The sequence below is a fragment of the Chroicocephalus ridibundus genome, chromosome 5 (genome assembly GCF_963924245.1).
Source record: "Chroicocephalus ridibundus chromosome 5, bChrRid1.1, whole genome shotgun sequence".
NCBI lineage: Eukaryota > Metazoa > Chordata > Aves > Charadriiformes > Laridae > Chroicocephalus > Chroicocephalus ridibundus.
Genome location: NC_086288.1, coordinates 67,550,627 through 67,573,115, shown reverse-complemented (window position 1 = coordinate 67,573,115; position 22,489 = coordinate 67,550,627). Strand labels below are relative to the sequence as shown.

Here is a 22,489-nt window from a genome sequence, read left to right as displayed (position 1 = left end):
TTTTTTTTTTTTTTTAGGATTTTCGTCCAGTTTGGGAGAGGAGCATTGATAGGTTCATGTAACTGTCTTTATATTTTCTATGTAGGATTTTTTCAGTTCCAGACATAGTGCATTATACCTATTTTAGTTATTCTTTTGCTTTAAAGGACTCTATTATCTTCTGCTGACTGCATTTACTCCTTGTAGCCAGATTGCTGTTGGACAAATCTACTGCAGACTCCTAAGTGATTATTTGTCAGTTTGACTTCATGTAATTCTTTTTAGGCCTGCAATCATCTATCAAATGAGTATAGATATTACTATAAAAAGAACACTTGTCCAGCAGGCTGAAGTAAAATGCTGATTGTTTAAACGCACTAGTCTGTCATTTCAATTCTGCCTTTTTTCTTTATAAAACAAAGTGGAATCTAGAAAACTTCAAATTTAAATCATGCTGTTATGTCATTTATGTGGTCTGTTTTTTCTCCTGACCATATTCTCACTGGCACAGTATTAGTAAAGATAGCCTAATGACTTTTTTAGGGTAAAAGGTTTTGGCTAAAAGACAGTACTTCATTTATTTTTTTAAAAAAATCCTTAGCTAACTCAATCTGTATGCACATCCGTACAATGATTACAGCTATTAAAAAACCAACCAAAAAACCTCCAAACAACCCCACACACACCCCTGTAGTTTTCAAATCCATTTTTATTGGTCCAGTTGGAAAAGTAACTCTGGAAACAGAGGCATGCCAAAAACTGGAATCCAGTCTTTGGTAAGAATTGTTCTGAGGAATTTTCCATTGGACCACTGTCTCTAGGGTCTTTGCAGTGTCTTCACTTTTCATAATCATTAGTTTCAGGAGACCCAATTTTTTTAAAAGCTTCTAAAAATGGTTCAGCTACTTTTCTTTTATACTGGGGTAAACTTAACAACCTGAAAAGTTAGAGAAGGGTTTTGACAGCTGACTTCTGTTCCCATTTCTCCTAACAGCCTTTGTGGTCTAGAGTCTCAGTCCTGTCATAAGAACAGACTTTCACATCATCAGCTTGAAGTCAAAAGCTATAGAATGAGGAGCCATAGAACAGACTCCCGTTTTCTGTTTCTCTTTACATATTTTACTTCACGTGTTAGTTTTAACTCTTCCTTCTCTGTGTGTACTAAAACCCATTGTGGCTTTTTCCAGATGAAGGAGAAAGATTTTTAAGATTTTAATATTCTTAACTCTATGGAAGGAATAGGTTAGCTATTCCGACAGGTAAGGGGTTGTCTTGAATTTTCAATAACAGGTTTTCTAACTCAGCTCAGCAGTCTTCAGTGAAGGAGTTTAATTATGCTGGTTAACCAAGGAAGATAAGACACTCAAAATTCTTCTGTTAATTCAGTCAGGGTAGTAATTCTGTTAGCTGTGTTTATTGATCTGCTCCCTTTGAAATTGATTACTACGTTCCCCTTTATTTTCCTTTGTCTTCATCTTTTACTTTATGCTCTTCGAGCTTTAATTCTCAGTAACACCTTACTCTTTTTTTTTTTTTTTTTTTTTTTTTTTTTTTTAACCTGTATCTCCTGTTCACTGAGTTGCTTCCAGGATGTCTCAAAGCATTCTTTAAGGGATTTCCATCTAAGGGTGTCTCCCATCTTCTGCCTGAAACCGTGTGCTCTGACTTTTATTCTCTACAGCAATTTCAATGATCAGAAATCTATTGACAATCCAAACCTCCTTTCCTTATAACCCCTTGTTAAGTACTCTGCTTTCATTTTAGGCTTAAAGTTTTTAGAATCATTTCTTGCAATCCTTCTTCACTGTGTTCTGACGATACTTTTGCTATCTTTCCTGTCTCATATAGGAGATCTAATGAATACTTTTCTGAAAATGTTTCTCTTTCAGACCTTTATTTTCTTTCAAATGTGCTTTAGATTGCAATGGGTGTGAACAAATTCCTGCAGAGAAGTTAAACAATAACGTCAATTTATATCTAAAATTTTTCTCTTTTGTGAAAACAAAGTATTATAGTATATACTATCAAAGTCATTACTATCTTGACCTGTTACTTGTGTTTTTAATATTTAAGAAATATGTAAGAAAATATAGTTTTATTTTTTCCATCTTCTTGATATAACTTGTTCCAACTACTTGTGGTGTCTAAGGTTGTTGTGCTGACATAAGACATATTATCTTCAAGATTTTTCTTTTCTTTGCCCTTCAAGTAAAGGAAGTCACTCAGTAAAACTATTAAGAAATCAAATGTGCAATATCTCACTTACTGTTATTAAAGCAAGCCTTCAGTTTAACAAGATTGAAGAAGTTATGCACAGTGTGAATGATTGTATCTACATTTATGCTTGATAGAGTGAAATGATTTGAGCAGTTAGTCCTTGGAGTTCAAGGCCAAAATTGACATCTAGCGTGTTCTGGAAGAGATTATCTCTTTCAGTTTGAAATTCATGCATTTTTTTTAAATGGTGAGGCAAAACAAGTTTCTTCTGGGGCTTACTGTGCAAATCATTCTAAGTGGGAGATGCTAACTATTCTCTCTAAATTAATCCTCAGCCTGTTCTGGTGTGATTCCTTCCACGAGTCAGCGTAGGAGAGCTTACAGATCTTGTCTGTTAAAGTGTTTAATAGTGGGACGTTTCCTGTTTACATGAGGGGATAAAGTAGTGACCACCAAAAGCATGGATGAAAACCCAGGAACTCCATCTGCGGATGTTGTAGTCTCGCTTTTTTCTGGGTCCCTGGAGTCTTACAGTGATTACTTAAAGGCTTCAGCAAGAAGAGCCTCTCCCACTGTCCTGGAGAGTGGCCTAAGAGTTCAAGCCTTGGCAGGTTTAGCTAGGCCTAAGCTCCGGATCTCCCATTTCTAGACAAGCGTGTTGTAAGACCGTGTAAGACTATGGGGAGATAAAATGCTGCCACCTCTGATTGCCGCCTGTCTCTGAATAGATAAGTCTTCCAAATCCTGGCTCAAGAAGGCACTTATTCAGGCATACATGTTAAGCTGTACTTAACTTTTTTTTATACTGACTAGCTCCTGGACTTTCTTCGCTCAACCCAGAGGAGTACTGGATTCCTCTGCACAGACAATACTTAATCTGCATACTACAGAGAAGTAATCCCTTATGTAGGCTTTACAAATTCTCATTTTAGACATTCTAAAGAGCAATTTTCAGCTTTTGAAGTTTCTAAATGTAGGAGATCAGAGTGTGGCCGTTTTATCTTTCACGCTTCTACATGTTTACTATATTTTGTATATGTTTGACATTTATTTACCAAAACCACTTCCCCACTTCCTTTTCATTTTTTTTTTCCTCCTCCAGTGGCGAGTAAGAAAAGAAGCTATGATGGGTCTTGCCCAGCTATACAAGAAGTATTGTCTTCATGCCGAGGCTGGAAAAGATGCTGCAGAGAAAGTGAGCTGGATAAAGGATAAGCTTTTGCACATATATTATCAAAATAGCATTGATGACAAGTGAGTCAACCTAAGCCTTCCTAATTTAATTGTATAGTCATAAGAGATACTCTGAAAATATGTGCTTATCCTGAGAAAGCTGTTATATTACATTCTGTATTTGTGATTTTAAGTATGATAGATTTAATTAATAATCATTAAGACATGTACTAAGATACTCAGGGTGGTCGCATTGTCTATTCATGTATTCATTCTATTTACTGATGGAACTAGATCTGTGATGATAGTAGATTGTTGTTAACTAACCACTGCATAGGAAAATTTGTCAAATTGTGCATATGCTGTACGCAGTTCATGTTTGCCATACAACATTCCAGAGGCTAGCGTGTTAAAATCCATGGTCTGTGAGCATCGTGCATGTATGCACCACAGTACACGCACAGACATCTCCTTTTGGTATGTTGTTCTACCTAAAAGGTTAATTTCTACATAAAAGCTGCAGAAATGTTGTGGGTGCCTCCACTGTTGTCTGGTCTCCCCTGTTTTGTCACTCAGTCCCTTTAATTTTGGAAATACCATTTGGGATTAGAGAAAAGTATTTTGGCCAAGGGTTTGGAAGATAGTTTTCAACTCTCATTATTAATTCTTTGTCTTTCACAAGGAAAGCCAAACTATGAGATCACACAAAGATAGAATTTCAGCCTAGATTTTTTAATTCAGCAGACTCACAAGCCAGCCATTTCTTCGTAATGTTTCTTAGCATCTTGCTTATACAGTCTGCTACCTCAGTAGGGCGCGTGATCTTAGTGACTAGTTGGAATGGGCTAATAACCTCCTTCAGTTGCTGATTATGACAGTAAATTCTTACTGCTGCCGTGGTGAAGGTTCTCACTTTGTTCATCTGGCTGATCATAAGTGGGACAGAGTTACGTATTCGATTAGTTGACGTAATTCTTTTTTTAAGAAGAAGAAAGATATGGTTATGAGATTGACATGCAGAAATTACACTGAAAGTCTGCTGAGGTAGAAGTATTAAATAGTGAAAAATTAGGAGATCTGCACGTAGATTGTACAAAGCTAATTCTGCATATGTTTGTGCATCAATTATGCTTTAATTTGCATTGAGAGGTTCATTCATGTTTTTTCTAGCACGTTCACATCTCACTGTCAGTACGCAGGTTTGATAGTGACCAGGGAATGAATCGAAGTTCTACAGTGAATGGGACAGATGTTTTCCATATTCCTGCTCACAGGAAATGCAGTCAGGGAAATGAGGCAAGGAATTTTAAGGAAAGACTGTGTCATCAAAGCTGAGTTTCTTCCTCTGAAGTGATTTCTTCTGAAAGTCTGATTAAGCCATTGAAACTGTCTTTTCATGAGTAGGCATGGATTGTATGCTGTTTGTTTTCTGGGTGTCCACTCCGAAAGATTGATGGTTTGATTTTCTCTAGTTCAATTTTAATTCAAATTCTGGTAGTTTTTAAGGCTGACAGTGAAGTTCTGGCTTAGTCTCACCATTGGGTTGGTTTCCTCATCTCAGAGTGAAGGAATAAATGGGTTTCAATGTTACCATTGTCAGAATTAGAAAGTTAATACTTTTAGCACCTGAAGAGCAGTAGAAATGCTATAATCTTTTAAGACAGAGTCCATCAGTCATCTAAGCACAGAAGCAGAGGTCAAAATTAGCCAACTCTGGCCTGTTTTCTTTCTGTAATGAGGGAGGAGGATAAAAAGTAACAGTGAACAGCTGTCTGAGATGTGGAGTATTTTCCATTGTGTACACAGGATTAACACTAGTTCTTTCAAAGGATAATAGCACAGTATCACACAGTATTCAGGCATGAAGTGGAATAGAACAAATTTCCTCCACACATCCTTAACTCAGTCACTTGATAATATTTTTGATGGTACTTGACTATTGATGTGCGTTGTCTACTCAAGGCTGAGAACTTCTGACTGTAAGAACTGCTTATCACCTGTGTGCTCTGGGCTTCCTTGTTTTGCAACAAATGCATAGGGAAAGGGGTAAAATAACCACATCTTAAACATTGCCCTGTTACCCACTCTTGATATGCTAGCCATTGACTTTCCCCACAGGGTAAAAGTGTGTCCCAGAGATATTCTGTATTTCTGTAAATCTTCACCCTAACCAACATGGACCAGGGAAGGCGTGATGTAGTCTCACCATTTGTATTGACAGATTTACTAGAACATGTATCTGTAGAGACATGGGCTAGACCAATGTTCATGAATTAGTAAGATAACTCTGATGCCTCCAACCTCCTAGTATGTTAAACAGAGGTGGTTTCCAATGAGATCTGAAGATCTTGTACCCCAAGTAACTTACTTCTTGGAGTCATCAGTAGTAAAATGTACATTCAAAGGGAGAAAGCCAAGTTTTCTTTAATGTTATCGTGGGCCTTGACATAGTTGTAGTCATGTTCATGATCATCCTTTTACTCCTGTGCCTTGCCACCATGTCTCGTGGAATTTTCTTTGAGCAAAAATATGGTGTGTTTGACCTGTGCTGCCTTCTATGCTCTTTGTATATGGCATTCCCAGATTTTTACTTTTCCCTCTTCTTGAGATATATTCTTGTATTCTTTCTCCTTTATTTGGGCTTTTTACTGTCTATATCCCCCTCGTTTATGTATAAGTGTGAACAAAGGGAGATTCTCAGAGCCTAAAGAAAAAGGAGAATTTGGATGGTGACAAATAAAGCAATTACTCCTTCTTAGAGGTGAAAATGAAAGAACATGGAAAAGCTCTCAAGAAGCAGTTCTTGTTAATCTTTGTATCAACAGCGGAACAGATCTTTACAGATGAGAAAGAGCACTATTTTTTCTTCTCTGTCGAAAAATGTAGTTTCAATGACTTCCGATATTTCTTGTTCCTTCAGCTTGTCTGAAAGGTATCACCATTTTTGTAAAAGTACAGTTTTTTATCTCCTTGTTTTCTGCAGATTACTGGTAGAGAAAATCTTTGCTCAGTATCTCGTTCCACACAATTTGGAAACGGAAGAGCGAATGAAGTGCTTGTACTATTTGTATGCTAGCTTGGATCCAAATGCTGTCAAGTGAGTATAGCTTGTATTCAGCAAACACTTGCTTTCTCAGGCTTTTCCAACGTCTGTATCATCTTGTATTGTCAGGATTTAAATAAAAATGTAAGTAATTGATGCTTAGCATTATTTGCAAGTAGAATTTAAAAACATTTCCCTTTTACATACAAACGTTACATGTCAATTAGACAAAAAGATACCTTGAAATTTGAGAAGAGTGGTTTTATCCATTCATTTTCATCCAGTGAGAACAATGCAGAGTTAAAAGTGCTCAAGTAATGACTTCTAGATTTGCTCTATGTTAGGTCCATGATGAAGATATCTATAACTGAATGCTGGTTGATAGTGGCCTGTTTTTTATTTTGAAAATGTTATTTTCAAGATCGTTTGGGTGGTTATAAGATATACTGTGGCTGTCCTGCATACGTGAAATTGTTCCAAGTAGAATAATAAGAGAGGTGGTGTTCTGTGAAAAAAAAAAAAAAAGAAAATCAGTACCACCTTATTTGGAATGGTTATTTTTAATACTTGGTAGGTTTCGATTGTACCTAGCAGATGTTGCACTTATAAGAGAAATAAATAAACAATCTTGTTTACCAATACATCCAGCATGTTTTTGTCATGAACAAATTGGTAAGCCTTTCTTTTCTTGTTTTGCGCTTTTGCAGAGCACTGAATGAGATGTGGAAGTGCCAGAACATGCTAAGGAGTCACGTACGAGAATTACTAGACTTGCATAAGCAGCCCACTGTACGGTTTTGAAAATATTAATACTTTGTCCAATGGACCTGTTAGACTAATTTACTGGGTTTTTTAAAATATCATATGTTCAGTGTGACTTTATTATTCTGTTGATTTCCATATGCAGACAATGTTCTTTTCTCATTAAGTAAAGTTGCTTTCAGTAATGCTTAAAGGTATGTGGCCTCCTTATGCTTACCATTATTTTATATTACTGGTCAATAACTTTGGAAAAAATTAAAAAAAAAAAAAAATTCCAACTTTTTTGTTTCTCATTTTATAACATATCATTTTATAACATATTATTTATAACATATTTTGAGAATGAAATATGTTGTAACATAACGTAATGATTGTTTGAAAACAAGTTTTTAAGTATTTATACTGGAATTTTACTTACAAGCACATTTTCAAACTAGCAGAAACTTTAACTAGAAGGGCATTGCTTTGGGGCTTTGTGGGGGGGGTGGACTAGGGGGGAATTGTTTGGAGGGGTTTTTTTAGGTCTTTTTTCAACAATTGATTTTGATCTGTTATGTGAATTAGTGAATTTCTCTGGTTCTTTGATATTGCAAGAATATTTTTTCCCCTTTTTCTGTGTGTAGTAGCTGCTAATGATACTGTTATGCTATTCTAGTGTTTATTCTTAAAACAAAAACATAAAGCATAAGATTCCAGAGTAGAATAAAGCGCTGCAGAAGAACTAACAGGTCAGCTTAAAGGTAGATTTTATAAAGGAGATATCACTGATTTGTTTGTTTGTTTTTGCTGTTGTCCTCAGTCAGAAGCAAACAGTGCTGCCATGTTTGGAAAGCTGATGACCATAGCAAGTAAGTATTAATAAGTTCTATAAACTGTTATTACAGTATTCCTGGAAATTATACGATTTCAGTATCCCAAGTTTCACAGAAGTGTATTTATCTCATGTTAAATTGTGTTTAATCATACAGAAAATCTTCCAGATCCTGGAAAAGCACAAGATTTTGTGAAGAAATTCAATCAGGTTCTGGGTGATGATGAGAAACTTCGGTCCCAGCTTGAACTGTTAATTAGCCCTACATGTTCTTGTAAACAGGCAGATGTCTGTGTGGTAAGGAAATGGAAAAGCAAACTTTTATACCTTAAATATTTGTTCTTAAAACAGTTATTTGGAGTTAATGGTCTCCTTTGGTACCTTAACATGAATTTTATATATTTCCGGTTTTCATAAAATACTTTTTTGGTTAACCTGTAGAGATTATGGAAAATATAATTTTGGTGATTATTTTGCTTTCTAAGGAAACATTAGCTTTATTCCTTCCTGGGATTATAAGCATCGAGCATGGAGTCTGAAAGACTAATTTAATTGTTTTTTAAATATTTTATTTCAAGTGTCTCTTTTCTGGTAAGGTTCCTAAACTGTTTTCTGACACTGATGAAACTTGTTCTGAGTACCAGCAAGACAAATATTATACTATCTGCATATTATTAATTTATTTTTCTTCCTAGAACATTATTTTGAGATCAGTCTTTCCATCTCTCTCATCTATTTAATCTCTTTGATGAAGATGCACACCTTAATATTAAATCAGGCTTTTCCAGAGATTTACAGATTGTGCCAACAATCACAGATTTTGTTTCATTGTGGTCCCAAAATAAAGTAAGCAATTTCATTGACAGAAATTACAATAGAGAGCATCAACAAACAAACATAGGCTTCTTGGGGTTTGTCTAATGACTTTGAAATTGTCCAGGGAAGAGAACAGAATGACCTTCAGAATTATGTCCTAACTGCTTGATATAGAGAGTATGTCTCCTTCTAAACTAGTAAATTTTGCACTTTGGGAATGCAGTGATGCAGCTGCAAGAGCCAAGGTTTCTTCCCTCTTCCTGAAGGTAAATTAGCATAACAGAACAATTTCCTAGTTTGTCATGTCTGCAGCGTCCAACCCTTAGGAGAGAGAAGGTCAAGAAGTCATTTTCTTAGAGAGATTTTTAGACTTCTGTTCAAAACAAAAAATGTCTTCTTTTCCACCTGGATTTGCAGCTGAATGTAATGTTCTTGACATTTGGGGTATTCAGAGGGGAAAACCAGATTTTTGGATCCAAAATATTCAAAGGCAAGTACATAGGATCCAAACATCTGTTGTTCAAGGTAGTGTAGTGCTTCTGCACATCTGCAGTAGTGTAGCTTTTACTGCAGGTTTTTTTTGTTGTTGCTTATGAAATCTCATACATACAACAGGATTACCTACAGATTTATGGATTACTCTTGACGACACAGATACTTAAATTCCATTTACATTGCACTTAGCTCTCCCTCGATTCTGTTTTGGTTCTGGCCTGCAATTCCTTAGGAAGCTCTGAAGAACTTTCACTAGAAACCTAAATACCTCTTACATGTAAATAAAATTTGGTAAAGTGTGTCTGCTTTCAGTATATTGAGATAAAGAAAGATTTGGAGATAAAATCAGCCCCCCCCCCCCCCCCCCAAATACATTTCACTGGTTATATAGACAACCTCTGTGGTTAAAAGTGCCTATATTCAGCTTATTCAACATGCTTAAGTAGTAAGTAAAATGAGTATAATTCATGTTTGTATCTAACATTCTTGTAGAGAGAGATAGCCCGGAAACTTGCAAATCCTAAGCAGCCAACAAATCCTTTTCTGGAAATGGTCAAATTTCTTTTGGAAAGAATTGCCCCTGTACATATTGACTCAGAAGCCATTAGGTAAGTTTGAAAGATCATACTAAGATGATTTAAATGACAAAAAAAATAATTTTTTTTTCTTGGAATTTCTCTTAAGTCTGTCCTAGCAGTAAATAGGGTAATATGCTTTTTTGTTGTTGTTAAATAATTCTGTAAATGTCTTCATTTTCATTTACATCTGTAAATGATTTTAAAAATATAGTAGTTGTTCCCAGTGAAACTGCTCTTTGTGGGGCTTAAGGTGAAAATGATGATCATTATTTTCACATAGTTAACTGCAACACAGTCTTCCATATAGCAGTTGAATTAATTATCTTTTGTGGGATTGTGTAAGAGAATGTTTGGATTTCTTTTGAGACTTGTCTGGCAACCTAATTACATTTTGAAACTCACGCAACTGTGTGTTGATCTGAATGCTTCCAGTGTGGTGGGGTTTTTTGCTGGTTTGGGTTTTTCTCCTAAGGAATTAATTTTGCAGAAAGCTAAGTCAGAAGGAAAAGGAATAATGGAATAGCTTGATTTAAAACAAAACAAAACAAAAAACCCCACAAAACCTAAAACCAAACACCACAACCAAAAACCAAACACCTCAACGCCTCCCCCCGCAATGGACTATTGCTTTCCCTTTATTTATTGTCAAATATTGCCAAACAAGTAATCTTGCTGCTATCCCCAGTCTTCATCATTGTACACTGTCACATTCATTTGCTTTTTTCTTTTTGTATCTCTTATTTCAGTGCACTAGTAAAACTAATGAATAAATCCATAGAGGGGACAGCTGATGATGAAGAGGAGGGTGTAAGTCCTGATACTGCTATTCGTGCAGGACTTGAACTTCTCAAGGTAATCTACATTAAAGCAACTGTAGTTCGTAATGAAGCGACAAAAGTGGAATGACTAGTAAATTAATCTTAGCGTGGTTTTAATAGTTATTATTTAGATAATTACTTTTTTAATGTATGAAATTGTTTGGTTATTAATACTCACTTGGGAAAAGAATAATGAAAGAGATGGGGTTTTGGAGGAAATATGTTTTGAAAAGGGTTCCAAGAGTTGAAATACGCATATTAAACCAGAAATTGGTTTCTGCTCAGGGAAGCCATATAGAAGAAGGTGCAGAGGTAAAGTGAGAGGAAGATAAATGGAGAAATTAGGTGAGGCACGTTCTTCGGGACCTGTATGATACTGGAAGGAAAGCAAGGAATAAATTCAAGAGCCAAGTTATGGAGAGGACAAAAAGGGGTCGGGAAACTTGTGTTCTCACTGGTGATGAGAAATGGCTGGGGGAGAAAGAAGGATTTGAAATTTCTGGAAAAAATCTGTGATGGATTCGGCAGTTCACTAATGAGCCTTTATTTTTAACATCTTAACAAAGAGCAGTATAACATATAGGAGGGAACAGAGGGGAAGGTTATGTAATTATTGTGAGACTTTTCAGAAGTGTGAATGAACGAGGTGGAGTTTATGGAGACATATCACACCAAATTTGGTAATGGCAACCATGATAGAAATAGTTATACGGAAGTATGCAAGGAAGTAATATCTGTTTGCGAATGTAGCTCAGAAAAGTAATCTGCCAAGGTTGAAAATTTTGTTGCTGTGACATGGATATCTTTGAGAACGTTATTTCACTCACTGATACTCATGCAAGTAGGTAACTCTGAGAAAGAAACCAAGATAAGACAAATCCAAAGAATACACAAAATACATGCAAGTTTTCATTGTTCTCCCTACCTTATGTTGTCTGAACTTTACTATACTTAATATAGCTTTGCTTTGGGATAACCTTTTGTTCTCTCTTGTCCTGCCTTGAATCCCTGCATGCTTAGTTTCTTATTTGACGTTTCCCCTATTTAACAGAATGTGGTACATGTCATTAGCTTTAGATTAAAAGGATAGTAATCTATGTTTTGTTTGTAGATGTCTTAACTTTCTTGATATCTTTTCTGCTCAGGGATTCTGGAGAAATTAAGATTTCAGTTCTGTTAAGTTGAATAAAAGTGTTCTTAAGTAGATTGGAATATAAATGAATACTCTTGAATAAGTGTTCCTTTCAGTAAATAAGTTTACATATTCAAATAATGTAGTATTTTACCAGATATTTGGAGGACCTGAAGAACAAAGCACAGATGAATTTATTTGAAAATGCCTATATCACCTTCTCCAAAATGCAGTTATTGAAGTTATTGAACGTAATCTCATATGAGCGTGTAATAACTAGTTATGTTGATGGTAATGCTCATAAACAGCCATAATTTTATTTTGCTGATGATTCATTTTCCATGATTAAATGTATCTTTGTTTAAATTTGTATCTACAGGTTCTGTCCTTTACACATCCTACCTCGTTCCACTCTGCAGAGACCTATGAGTCTCTGCTGCAGTGCCTCAGGATGGAAGATGATAAGGTAGCTGAGGCAGCCATACAGATTTTCAGAAACACGGGTCACAAAATAGAAACAGACCTGCCACAGATAAGATCGTGAGTGTATTTCTTTACACACAGCTTTTCATAACTGGAATTCTGCCTCTTGATAGTTTACTTAATATGTTGCCCCTAAAATTACTTTATAGTCTAGTTAAATGTGAACAGCTTCTCCTCCATCATTTTGTATTCCTTTGCTACCTTTCTGCTTCTATCTCTTCATTTTTAAATTCTGCATTCTCACAATTTTTGTGTATCTATTGAAGGTGTTAGGTACTCAGATTTAATAGCGTGTAGCATGTTTCCCAGGTTACGAAATAAGCAACAGCAAGAATATGGCAAAGATGTAATTCCTTGGCATCATTTCTACTTATATCTGTCCTTCACACAACTTTTCTATCTTTGTAAGGAACGAAAATATAATCTCTGGTGGTTAACAGCTCTGTTTGTTATGAAACAAGTTGGGAAACAAGATCCAAAAGCAGGCATGAATTTCTAACAAAGAATAATTGGCTGTCTATAAGTCGTCATTATGCAATTCATGCTTTAACTGCTGATTAAAGCTGCATAATCTACTAGGTATTCACAGACTATTTAAAACCTTGTGAATAACATCTAAAACCTTAAAATTAGCCTGTTAGTAACTAACTAATCCAGATTATAAAGCACAGGTTTCAAGTTCTCATATATTGAAATAGCATCTCAGGTATTACCATGCTAAGATATATACCAATGTACACCTTAAGTTCTCAGTAAATTGAAGGTGTAACCTCAGCGATTCTTATGGATTTGAATCAGATTTTGGGCAAAAAGAAAAATGTTACAAGTTCACATATGAGATGCCTTTTAAGGTGTTCGTAGGGGTGAAGAGAAGGAAAAGCCCAGCAATCCCCATTGTCAGTATAGTTCCTTACTAGGCTGTAGTCAAGACTGACATTGCTGGGGTATGTCATCTTCTGTCAAAGGAGCTGGTATTGCTGACATTGCTTTCTGTCAAAATGGAGGTCTAGCCCTTTGGCATGGTTTGCAAGCAAGTCAGGTGAATGTTCTGAATGCCAAAACCAGGTCAGTATTTACGCTGACACAAAGAAAAAGAAATCTGAGGACAAGCAGATGTTCCAGATTTCATATGTTCAGAAATCTTTATCATAAACAAAAGGTAGCTTGTTTCAGGTGACCTGTTTTGGGGATTTTTTTTGGGTTTTTTTTAAACCCCTTGTGTGAGCAGGCTGTCTGCTCTCTGTTGAAGTAGTGCTCAGCAGCAGTAGTCCAAGTTCTTCCTCGGATGGAAAATTAATATTTTTGTGCACCATTCATAGAATCATAGAATGATCCGGGTTGGAAGGGACCTTAAAGATCATCTAGTTCCAACCCCCCTGCCATGGGCAGGGACACCTCCCACTAGACCAGGCTGCTTTCATAGGCAAGGACTGCCGTATGGCCTTAGAGTCTGATGGAAGCATTGGCCATGCTCAAAGAGAGCAGCCATGGGACAGCATGTAAACGTGTAAAGGTGCATGTAAACACGTCAGGTTTCACGTTTTTGCAGAATTTTGTCAGTTGGGGCGTGATGAGGTATAGTTTGTAACTGATGCACCAACGCTTGGCAAAGGTTCTTTAATATGCACGTACTTACCCCATGAAAACTGTAGGTTAGGCGTTGAAGCTTGTTTTAACTGCAGGTTTTACTGAATTATTTGCTATTTTGGTTCTTATTTAATCCAACTTGTGGAATCTTACCAAGTTGAGAAGAGGCATTCTCCTACTTTAAATACTGTTCACATTTTTCTGGAGGTCTTTGGTTTGGTTTTGGGTTTTGTGTGGTTTTTGAGGAAAGCGTTTGAGACTTCATTCTTTCAACCCTTCAAGCTCCTCTTGCACGTCTTGTTGCTGATTTTGATTATGTAGAACGTGTCAGTGAAGGCTGGGTGCTAAATAATCCATGTACTAAATGCTGTATTGTTACTGAGCCTTTCAAGAAAACAAGGAACTTTTTTTTTTTTTTTAAGATGTTTCCGTGTCAGGTGCTTTCTAGGCAAGTTTGTTTTCTTGTGTCAGTTGCTGGGTGAGTTGTGTGGTAAGTCTCATGAGTTAGCGTCTCAGGCGATGAGCTCTCAGGGGACAGGCCAGCTTTCCAGTGTGCTCTCAAGGGTGGAACTGAACAGTGTGACCAACCTCGACCTGGTCTCTGGGGTGGCTTCTGCCCTGCTCTTTCCTTCAGTGGCCTCTGATCAGCAGATCGACTTTGGGGGATTCAAATGCAAAAGCTCAGAACGAAGCAGTTGTTCACTTGAGTATACACTGCGACTAAAGACCAAAGTTAAAGCAGTAAAGGCTTGTAAAAATACTGATGTTTAATGGTTATTCCTAGCTTTCATAAATTTTCTTCAGCCCTGTCACTTCCAAGCTTGGATAAGAAGCCCAGGAGTTTACCCTAGCTGAACCTGTTGGGTTCCCCCCATCTTATATTTAGGTTCCTAAACAGCCTTATTTTGATCATTATTTTCTTTCATGTTTGATTTTTTTCCCTGTGGGCTTTTTTCTGCTTAACTGCATACAGTCAGGTGTTCAACAAGTATTACTAAATACAATTCCGTCCTGCTTTTCACTTTATGATTATGATCTTTCCTGAACAGACTTCAAAGGAATGCTTGATTTATAAGATTGTGAAGATAGATTTGTATAGGTGAAGAGCTTTATTTTTTGTAGATTGCAAATTGCATTTTGAAGTATTTTGTTTAATGTTCACAGAACACTAATTCCGATTTTGCATCAGAAAGCAAAAAGAGGCACTCCTCATCAGGCAAAACAAGCTGTTCACTGTATACATGCCATATTTTCAAATAAAGAAGTGCAACTTGCGCAGATCTTTGAGGTATGTCTTGCTTTTCGGTTTTTAAGATGTTTCTGTTGTTCTTAGTTGAAACTAGTAATAAACATAAATTTAATTCATACTGTTTATTAACAGATAACAATTTATGAGCCGGCAGGTATGTGGTAGTTGAGATAAGTCATTAATTTTACAATAACAAATTATTGACGTTTGTGTTTTACAGTTATGATTTTGTAATGCGATGTCTGATAGCACAGGTATTCCTTTTTGATTACACGGGAAAAGTTAGGGGGAAAATAAGCTAAATATGCTGGAATGATCCACACTAAACGCCATGAGGAAACATTTAGCAGATACTAAATGAGAGATAACATCCTCTACTTTCAAAATGTATTAAATTACCACGCTTTAAGGTCTTTGCACATACAGCACTTCCTCACTGAGGAAGTTAGTGCAGAATAACTACTTGACTATAAGCTCAGACGTTAGCTTACTGCTTGCTTAGACAAGTTGTAAAGCAAAAAGTCACCTTATGCAGAGAAGAGAGGTTATTACTTTTCACTATAATCTCTTAAATAATAACATTGTTAATCTGCACTTGTAAAATATCTTAGGTTCTTAATCTTGGCTGTCTTTGAACCTATGCATAATTCAGAAGTGTGAAAAGCTTTGAATTAAGCTTCAGAGTTTGATCTCTGTTTAGGCTTCTGTGAGAGTGCATGTTCCCTCCCTAATACAAGAGTACGATGTGAGGGTGATACAGCAGCATGGAATTATCCTGGTGACTGTTACCGGGAAGGGGAATGCTGATCACTGATAGAAATGTCCCCGGTGGTTTCCAAGGTTTTTTTACCGGCTATTATTTTCTGCCATTTGCAGTTATGATTCAAGTTTTCACAGCTCCTGAATAGAATTGAGTCAGGGTCTTTTCCCATGTCTCCCAGGTCTGAATGTGTTTCACTGTTAAAACAATATAAAATTTGTTTTCCCCTTATCTCATGTGAGATTTTTGGTTGCCCTGCTAATTAGGAAATCGCATTCTTTCTCCATTTTGATTTTCTAACTTTAATAATTCTTAGGGAAAAACTGTGAAACTCATCAGCAATCCAGCAGTAAAATAAATGATTTTTGGGCTTGCGAGCTTACTTGTATAGTTGAATTGTGAATTTATTTTTTTTTTCCTCTTCCTCAGCCTCTTAGTAGAAGTTTGAATGCTGATGTACCAGAACAACTTATAACTCCATTAGTCTCATTGGGTCATATTTCTATGTTGGCTCCAGACCAGTTTGCTTCTCCAATGAAATCTGTTGTTGCAAATTTCATTGTGAAAGATCTCCTAATGAATGACAGGGTAAGATTTTCTTTTTTGGTAAGTCCTTACTGTTGTTTGCCTGTTATTAACTCTGTGGGGAATAGAGCTTTTTTGTTAAATGGGTCAATAAAGGAATGTTCTATAAATGGCTATTATAGTGATAATTGCAGTAGAAAAGATCTTTGTGTGAAAGAAAGCTTAGTCAATGACTTCTTTTCCATTTTCACTTCTGCATTTTCTGTATGGGTTGGACCAGTTCTTAAACTTACATGAATCTCTGTAGTCAACAGGTGAGAAAAATGGAAAATTGTGGTCTCCAGATGAAGAGGTTTCTCCAGAAGTACTAGCGAAGGTGAATGATCTGCTGTCAGTAATAATGTGTATATTTGAGATAAAAAAATATACTTTTTTTCCAAGTTGTGCAGTGGAAAGTATTAGAATAAATCCCTTCGAGTACTTTTGTATTAGTCTCCTTAGAATATGCAGTGTTCTAGAGTTTGTGTGAATTATGCACACAGTTATAAAACTGGTAGAAACCGTGCATTTTGGTGTCTTCACTTACTGATGTTAATTATGTTGAGAAAACTAAGGGATTCAAAAGTTTTGGTTTTCCTTACAAGAAAGGTACTTTGACTTTACTGACTGTAAACAGATTTGAAATAAATTGAGACCCTGATGAGTTTTATTCATTCATCTTTATAGGCTATTTACTGTGAATCTCATTATGGCCATTTCTAGAAATGTTTATCTAGTTGCTCTTATTTTTAATCATGTAGCAAGTATCCTGCATCCTCTAGATGCACTTGTGAGAAGACACTGAACCGTAATTGAAATGTCCCGATGTCACAAAGACTGCTACTTCCTTCTTCACTCTGTAAATATTTACTGCTTCATTCTGTTCCTTTAAAAATTTGTCAGCTCTAATAAATAGGAGTCTATGGAAGTTTCAGTTTGACAGCAGTAGGTTTTAGTGCCTTATCCATGTTAGGAGGAAAGTTCATTGTTGATTTGTTTGCATTTGATAGGTGCAAGCAATTAAACTTTTGGTACGCTGGCTGTTGGGTATGAAAAACAACCAGTCGAAATCCGCAAATTCCACACTCCGGTTATTATCAGCTATGCTCGTCAGTGAAGGAGACTTGACAGAACAGAAGCGCATCAGGTCAGATTTTGTTCCTTTCAGGCCTCCATCAATTTTGTAGAATTTCAAAGAATATTAATTCTTTTGAAGCTTTTTTTAGAATTTGAAGGTGAGCGCAGCGTTGGACAATGGGATGATAGAAAACAGATCTGATTGGAGTTTTAATATTAGGAGTGGAACTCCCTCTTTCTTGTAATTTACTAATCTAACTCAGAACCCTGTAGGCATCTTGATAGTAAAAGACATTCTAGAGAGTAAAAGACCTGCCAGGAGTATCTTTGAAAACAGTTGAGTGATGAGATTTACCACACTTAAGAGTTAGGTGATGTTGGGTGGAGCTTCTTCATTCCAACAGTGAGGTAACTTTGCACCTCATCTTCATTCTGAGGGTGAAGGAAGGAAAAAGAAAATCTATGGCAAAAGCGTTGCTTTCATTTAGACAGTAATATGAAAACAATAAACTTGACTCTTCTCGTTCCACTATTTTACTGGAGTTAAGTTTTTTTGTGGGGAAAGTGGAGCACCTTATTTTCACAAATTTGCTTGGGTTAATTTAGCTTGATCTGAAGCTATAGAACTGTGATCAGATCGGACAGAGAAAAACCTTAATTGCTCATTGATCTTGTAAAAAGAAGAAATCATGACATACAAGTAATTTAAGAATAGTTGTGGTGAGTTGTGGGGTTTTTTTTTTCTTTTTTTCCCTCATTTTTTATAGTAAATCGGATATGTCTCGACTGCGATTAGCTGCTGGTAGTGCAATAATGAAGCTTGCACAGGAACCCTGTTACCATGAAATAATTACCCCAGAACAGTTCCAGCTCTGTGCACTTGTCATTAATGTAAGTAACTGCATTTGAATTGAAGTGGCTCTTAATTAATTGAGTTCAGAGTCCTTACATCTGAGCTTTTGTTGCTGCTGCACTGAGTATTTTCTATTCCTCATTGCAGCTTTCAAAAGAGTTCTTGAAATTTCAAATATTTATTGTGCTGCACCTGTTCATATTTTTAAAATGTCTTTCCTCATAATTCCACCTTGAATGTTTTTCTTTTTTTTTTTTCTTACAACCAAGATTTTTATGGTTGCACTGTTAACGTTTTATGTTACTATAGGATGAGTGCTACCAAGTGAGGCAGATATTTGCCCAGAAACTGCATAAGGCACTTGTGAAATTACTGCTCCCTTTGGAATATATGGCAATCTTTGCTTTGTGTGCCAAAGACCCTGTGAAAGAGAGAAGAGCACATGCCAGACAGTGCTTGCTCAAAAACATCAGTATACGAAGAGAATATATTAAGCAGAATCCTATGGCTAACGGTTAGTATTTTGGTAAAATTGTTAAGAATACAATAGTCAAATCCTGAACTGGAAGGAGTATTCATTAAAACTTAAGCAATTTGCTTTTTTAAAGAAGCACTGGATAAGTTTAATGTGTTCCTTCCTGTTTATATTAGACACATTCAAATCTAAATTTACTTAGCTAAGCATTAGCATAAACCAGGAAATACTTCTCTTGTACATTGCTGAGAATTATGCATGTAAAATACAACGCTGTTATTGGGGTAGTTGGTTTGCTCAAAAAATAAATTTTGTTTTCTGATATTTTAGGCTTTATGACCTTCTTCCTGAAGTAAGATCAAGTAGTTTTGTAGTAGTAAAACTCGTTCATTTATTTTTAATGATTTATTAAAAGTAAAATATGTAGGAAGAAAATGCAAATCAAAATTTTACATTCCATATTTGGAAAAGTAATACTTTGAAAAAGTGTTTCTTGTGGGGTGTGTTTAATATAGAGGTTATTTATGACTTTTTTGTTACTGTAGAAAAATTGCTATCCTTGCTGCCTGAATATGTGGTACCATATATGATTCACTTACTGGCACATGATCCAGATTTCACAAAACCTCAGGATGTTGATCAGCTTCGTGATGTCAAAGAGTAAGTGTCAAATGATTCTAGAGTTGTTATGCTGAGAATTTTTCTGTGCTTGGAAAAAACTGATTAGGAAAAGGAACTGCTTTATCGACAGTATTTTGCAAAAGGACAATCTTGGAAGAGTGTCACACTTTAACCGAGGGAAGAAGACATCAACAACTGCGTAGTAGCATATTCTGAAAGTCCAAATGGTAGCCTATAGGTCGCACCATAGTATACCAAATCAGTGAGTTGCCTAGGCTTCTTTTAAACTGAAGTAATGATTTGAGATTCTTGTATTTGTGCCTAGGAATACCTCTGGAATTTCCCAGCACACTTAAAGAGATGCCAAATAATGTCAGTTCAAATATCTTGGAACTTCTAAAATACAGAGCTTCTCCAAGACTTGAAAATGTAGTGCCACCGATGCTGGGTCAGAGTCCTACTTCATTGGAAACTTTTATTTTGCCCCCTATGCCGACCTACTAGAATTCATGCAAAGTTTGCTGCTGACTTATCATTTGCACTATACGTCTACGGTGCAGGCTTAGCGCTTCTTAATGTATTCTGCAGAGATTACTGTACACAGGCCTGTCATACAGAAGCTTGTTCTGTACTCTTTCCAGTTTGAGACCTTCTTGTATGCCTCAAATAATCTTACATACCTAAGTATAACTTTTGTATTCCTTTATATCTTGTAATGAATTTTTAAAAAATACGTAAATTTTAACACTTTTTAAAAATTGTTAAAGGGTCCTCCCCAGCTTTAGTTTTAGTGTTTTGGTTTTTTCTTATATTTATTTTTGGTGGAACTGTGAGCTGTGTTGTTTTGGTATTACAAAGGCATTTATAACCACATACTACAATATACATTATCAGAAAAGCAGATCATTCTTGGCATAAATAGACCAGTTCACATCGTAATTCTTTTTGCACCTTCACCTGTGAGAGTCAAAGTCTGATTCTTCCTTTAAATTAGAGACTTAATTTGTTCTGATTTCTGAGTTACTTGACTCACACCTGGTCAGAAACTGGAGTCAGGGAAGATTTCTTACCTAATCATCAAGTCTACATTTTGTCCCAGGACTCCCTGTTCCTGGCAACCTCTGAAAGCACTCTCCAGCGTGTACTTTGTCCAAAACGCATGGAACAAGTTCTGATTCGCAGTTGTTAATCCTTTCTCTGAGAAGTGCTTTCTAGTGCACAGAGCTTTTCTGGACACCCCTTGTATAGCTCTCCTTTGTTGTCAAATTTCCTCCCTCATGTTAGTCACAGGCTGGCTGAACTAGCCAGAGAGGACTGCTCCAAACAAAGAAATACTCTGTACAGGAATTTTGGCAGGAATACTTCTCTGAAGAGTCTCCTGAGATAAATGCAAAACATTTTTCTCATATAATGTAATACACTGTTTCTTTCAGGAGTTCTGAGAGTTGTAGTGTTCACTTTAAAGTGTTGACATAGATGCTTGCAAACTTGGAAAATCAGGCTGGCAGTGTGTTTTGTAATTGTCTCCCTAGTTTGTCTTGGTTTTACATGGCCTAAATACAGTCATGTAAAGTAAATATGTGCCTAGCAAGTTCCTTAACCATAATCTATCATATCTATTCTTACGCAGTTTTTTAAGCTTGTCTTACAGAGGTATATTTGGTTTGAGTTTCGTTTCTATCTTGAGACGATGTCTTTGTCTTCTGAATTCGTATTTCAAAAGTACTGAAATGGATGCAGAAAATGAACTTATTTTATGTGACTGTGTTCTTCTAGGTGCATATTTTCCTACATGAAATCCCACTGTTGTTCTGGAAAGGTCTTGTTCAGGGTTGATGAAGATTTATTTAATTTGTTGACTTAGTGTGGAAATCAAGCTATTGAAGTTGACATGTGTTAACTGGGAATACCAGAGTAAAATTTGTCCTCAACAGTAATCTTTGGACAATACAGTGTTTTGGAGAAGCTGGGTCAGTGTGGTATGTTATCGGTCTGGTATTCATCCCATTTAAGTTCTTGAGAATAGTGAATAGATGGATGTAAAAGTATCCAACACATGTATTTACTTATAGCCTGCAAGTCAGAATATAGATGTCTTATTTTATGTTCCTTCATCTCTTGCGTTACAATCTTTAATTTGTATCAGTTAAGAAGATTGGGGCTTTCGTGGATAGGGAATTCTAATGTTCAGTCATCCTGTTTTTCTAGTTTTTTTATTAGCCTCTTTCTACAAGGTAATCTCTCTTCCAGAGCTTCAGAATTAAATTAGCTACTGGCAAAGTTTGCATTTCTCAGACCCACCCATATGTCTTTCCCAACTTAGTATTATTTTACCATATTATGACTGTTGTTGACCCTCTTGCCACGTGCAGCTCTGAAGTTTGATAGCAAATGATTGCATGGACGGACTCGTTGTGCTTTATATCATAATTGAAAAGTTCTTAAAACAAACTTTTAGTCAAAATATAATGGGTTCTCCCTATAAATAAACTAGATTTAAAGAAAGAAAACTTGGAAAGTTAATTCCATTATGTCTATCTGTAAGGATTCCTTTTCCTCCCATATGGAACATTAGCAAAAATCTGACCTGTTCGGATTTGGATCTTCTCTCCTGTGTGAATTTTGTATTAAACCACGTAGTGTGGGTAACTGTCTAGCAGCAGTATGATTTATTTAAGCCTGTTTTGAGTGTGGTCATGGTACATTGTTGATGGGAACATAGACATAGCCCAAGATAGTGATTAGAGAATTTCATCTAGGTGATGGTAGCACCAGAATTCTTGCTTCTTGCAAGAGTTGATTGGTTGCTCAGTGTTTACAGATGTAATAGAAAAGCACACTAATTTGGCAGATTTATTCCAAAGAGTACGATTAAGACTCTGTGTGTTAAAGGTCTGTGCTCTATTTACACCTTCAGATGATGTTATCTGTTCATGATATCTTCAAAATGATTGCAGTTTCTTAAGGAAAAGCAAGTACAGCTGACAAAAAAATTT

At 36.1% G+C, this 22,489-nt stretch overlaps 1 protein-coding gene across 2 annotated transcripts in view; it reads left to right on the top strand.

Moving 5' to 3' along the window:
• PDS5A (PDS5 cohesin associated factor A) overlaps positions 1-22,489 on the top strand; it is an 81,382-nt gene that overhangs the window by 47,783 nt on the left and 11,110 nt on the right. For both annotated transcript variants that reach the window (XM_063335672.1, XM_063335673.1), the window contains exons 12-26: positions 3,299-3,450; positions 6,353-6,466; positions 7,120-7,201; positions 7,974-8,022; positions 8,143-8,282; positions 9,789-9,904; positions 10,621-10,726; positions 12,204-12,364; positions 15,059-15,182; positions 16,333-16,491; positions 16,736-16,804; positions 17,478-17,614; positions 18,312-18,435; positions 18,707-18,911; positions 19,418-19,532. In XM_063335672.1, coding sequence (XP_063191742.1) covers positions 3,299-3,450; positions 6,353-6,466; positions 7,120-7,201; positions 7,974-8,022; positions 8,143-8,282; positions 9,789-9,904; positions 10,621-10,726; positions 12,204-12,364; positions 15,059-15,182; positions 16,333-16,491; positions 16,736-16,804; positions 17,478-17,614; positions 18,312-18,435; positions 18,707-18,911; positions 19,418-19,532 — 1,853 coding nt within the window. The remainder of the gene's footprint in view (positions 1-3,298; positions 3,451-6,352; positions 6,467-7,119; positions 7,202-7,973; positions 8,023-8,142; positions 8,283-9,788; positions 9,905-10,620; positions 10,727-12,203; positions 12,365-15,058; positions 15,183-16,332; positions 16,492-16,735; positions 16,805-17,477; positions 17,615-18,311; positions 18,436-18,706; positions 18,912-19,417; positions 19,533-22,489) is intronic.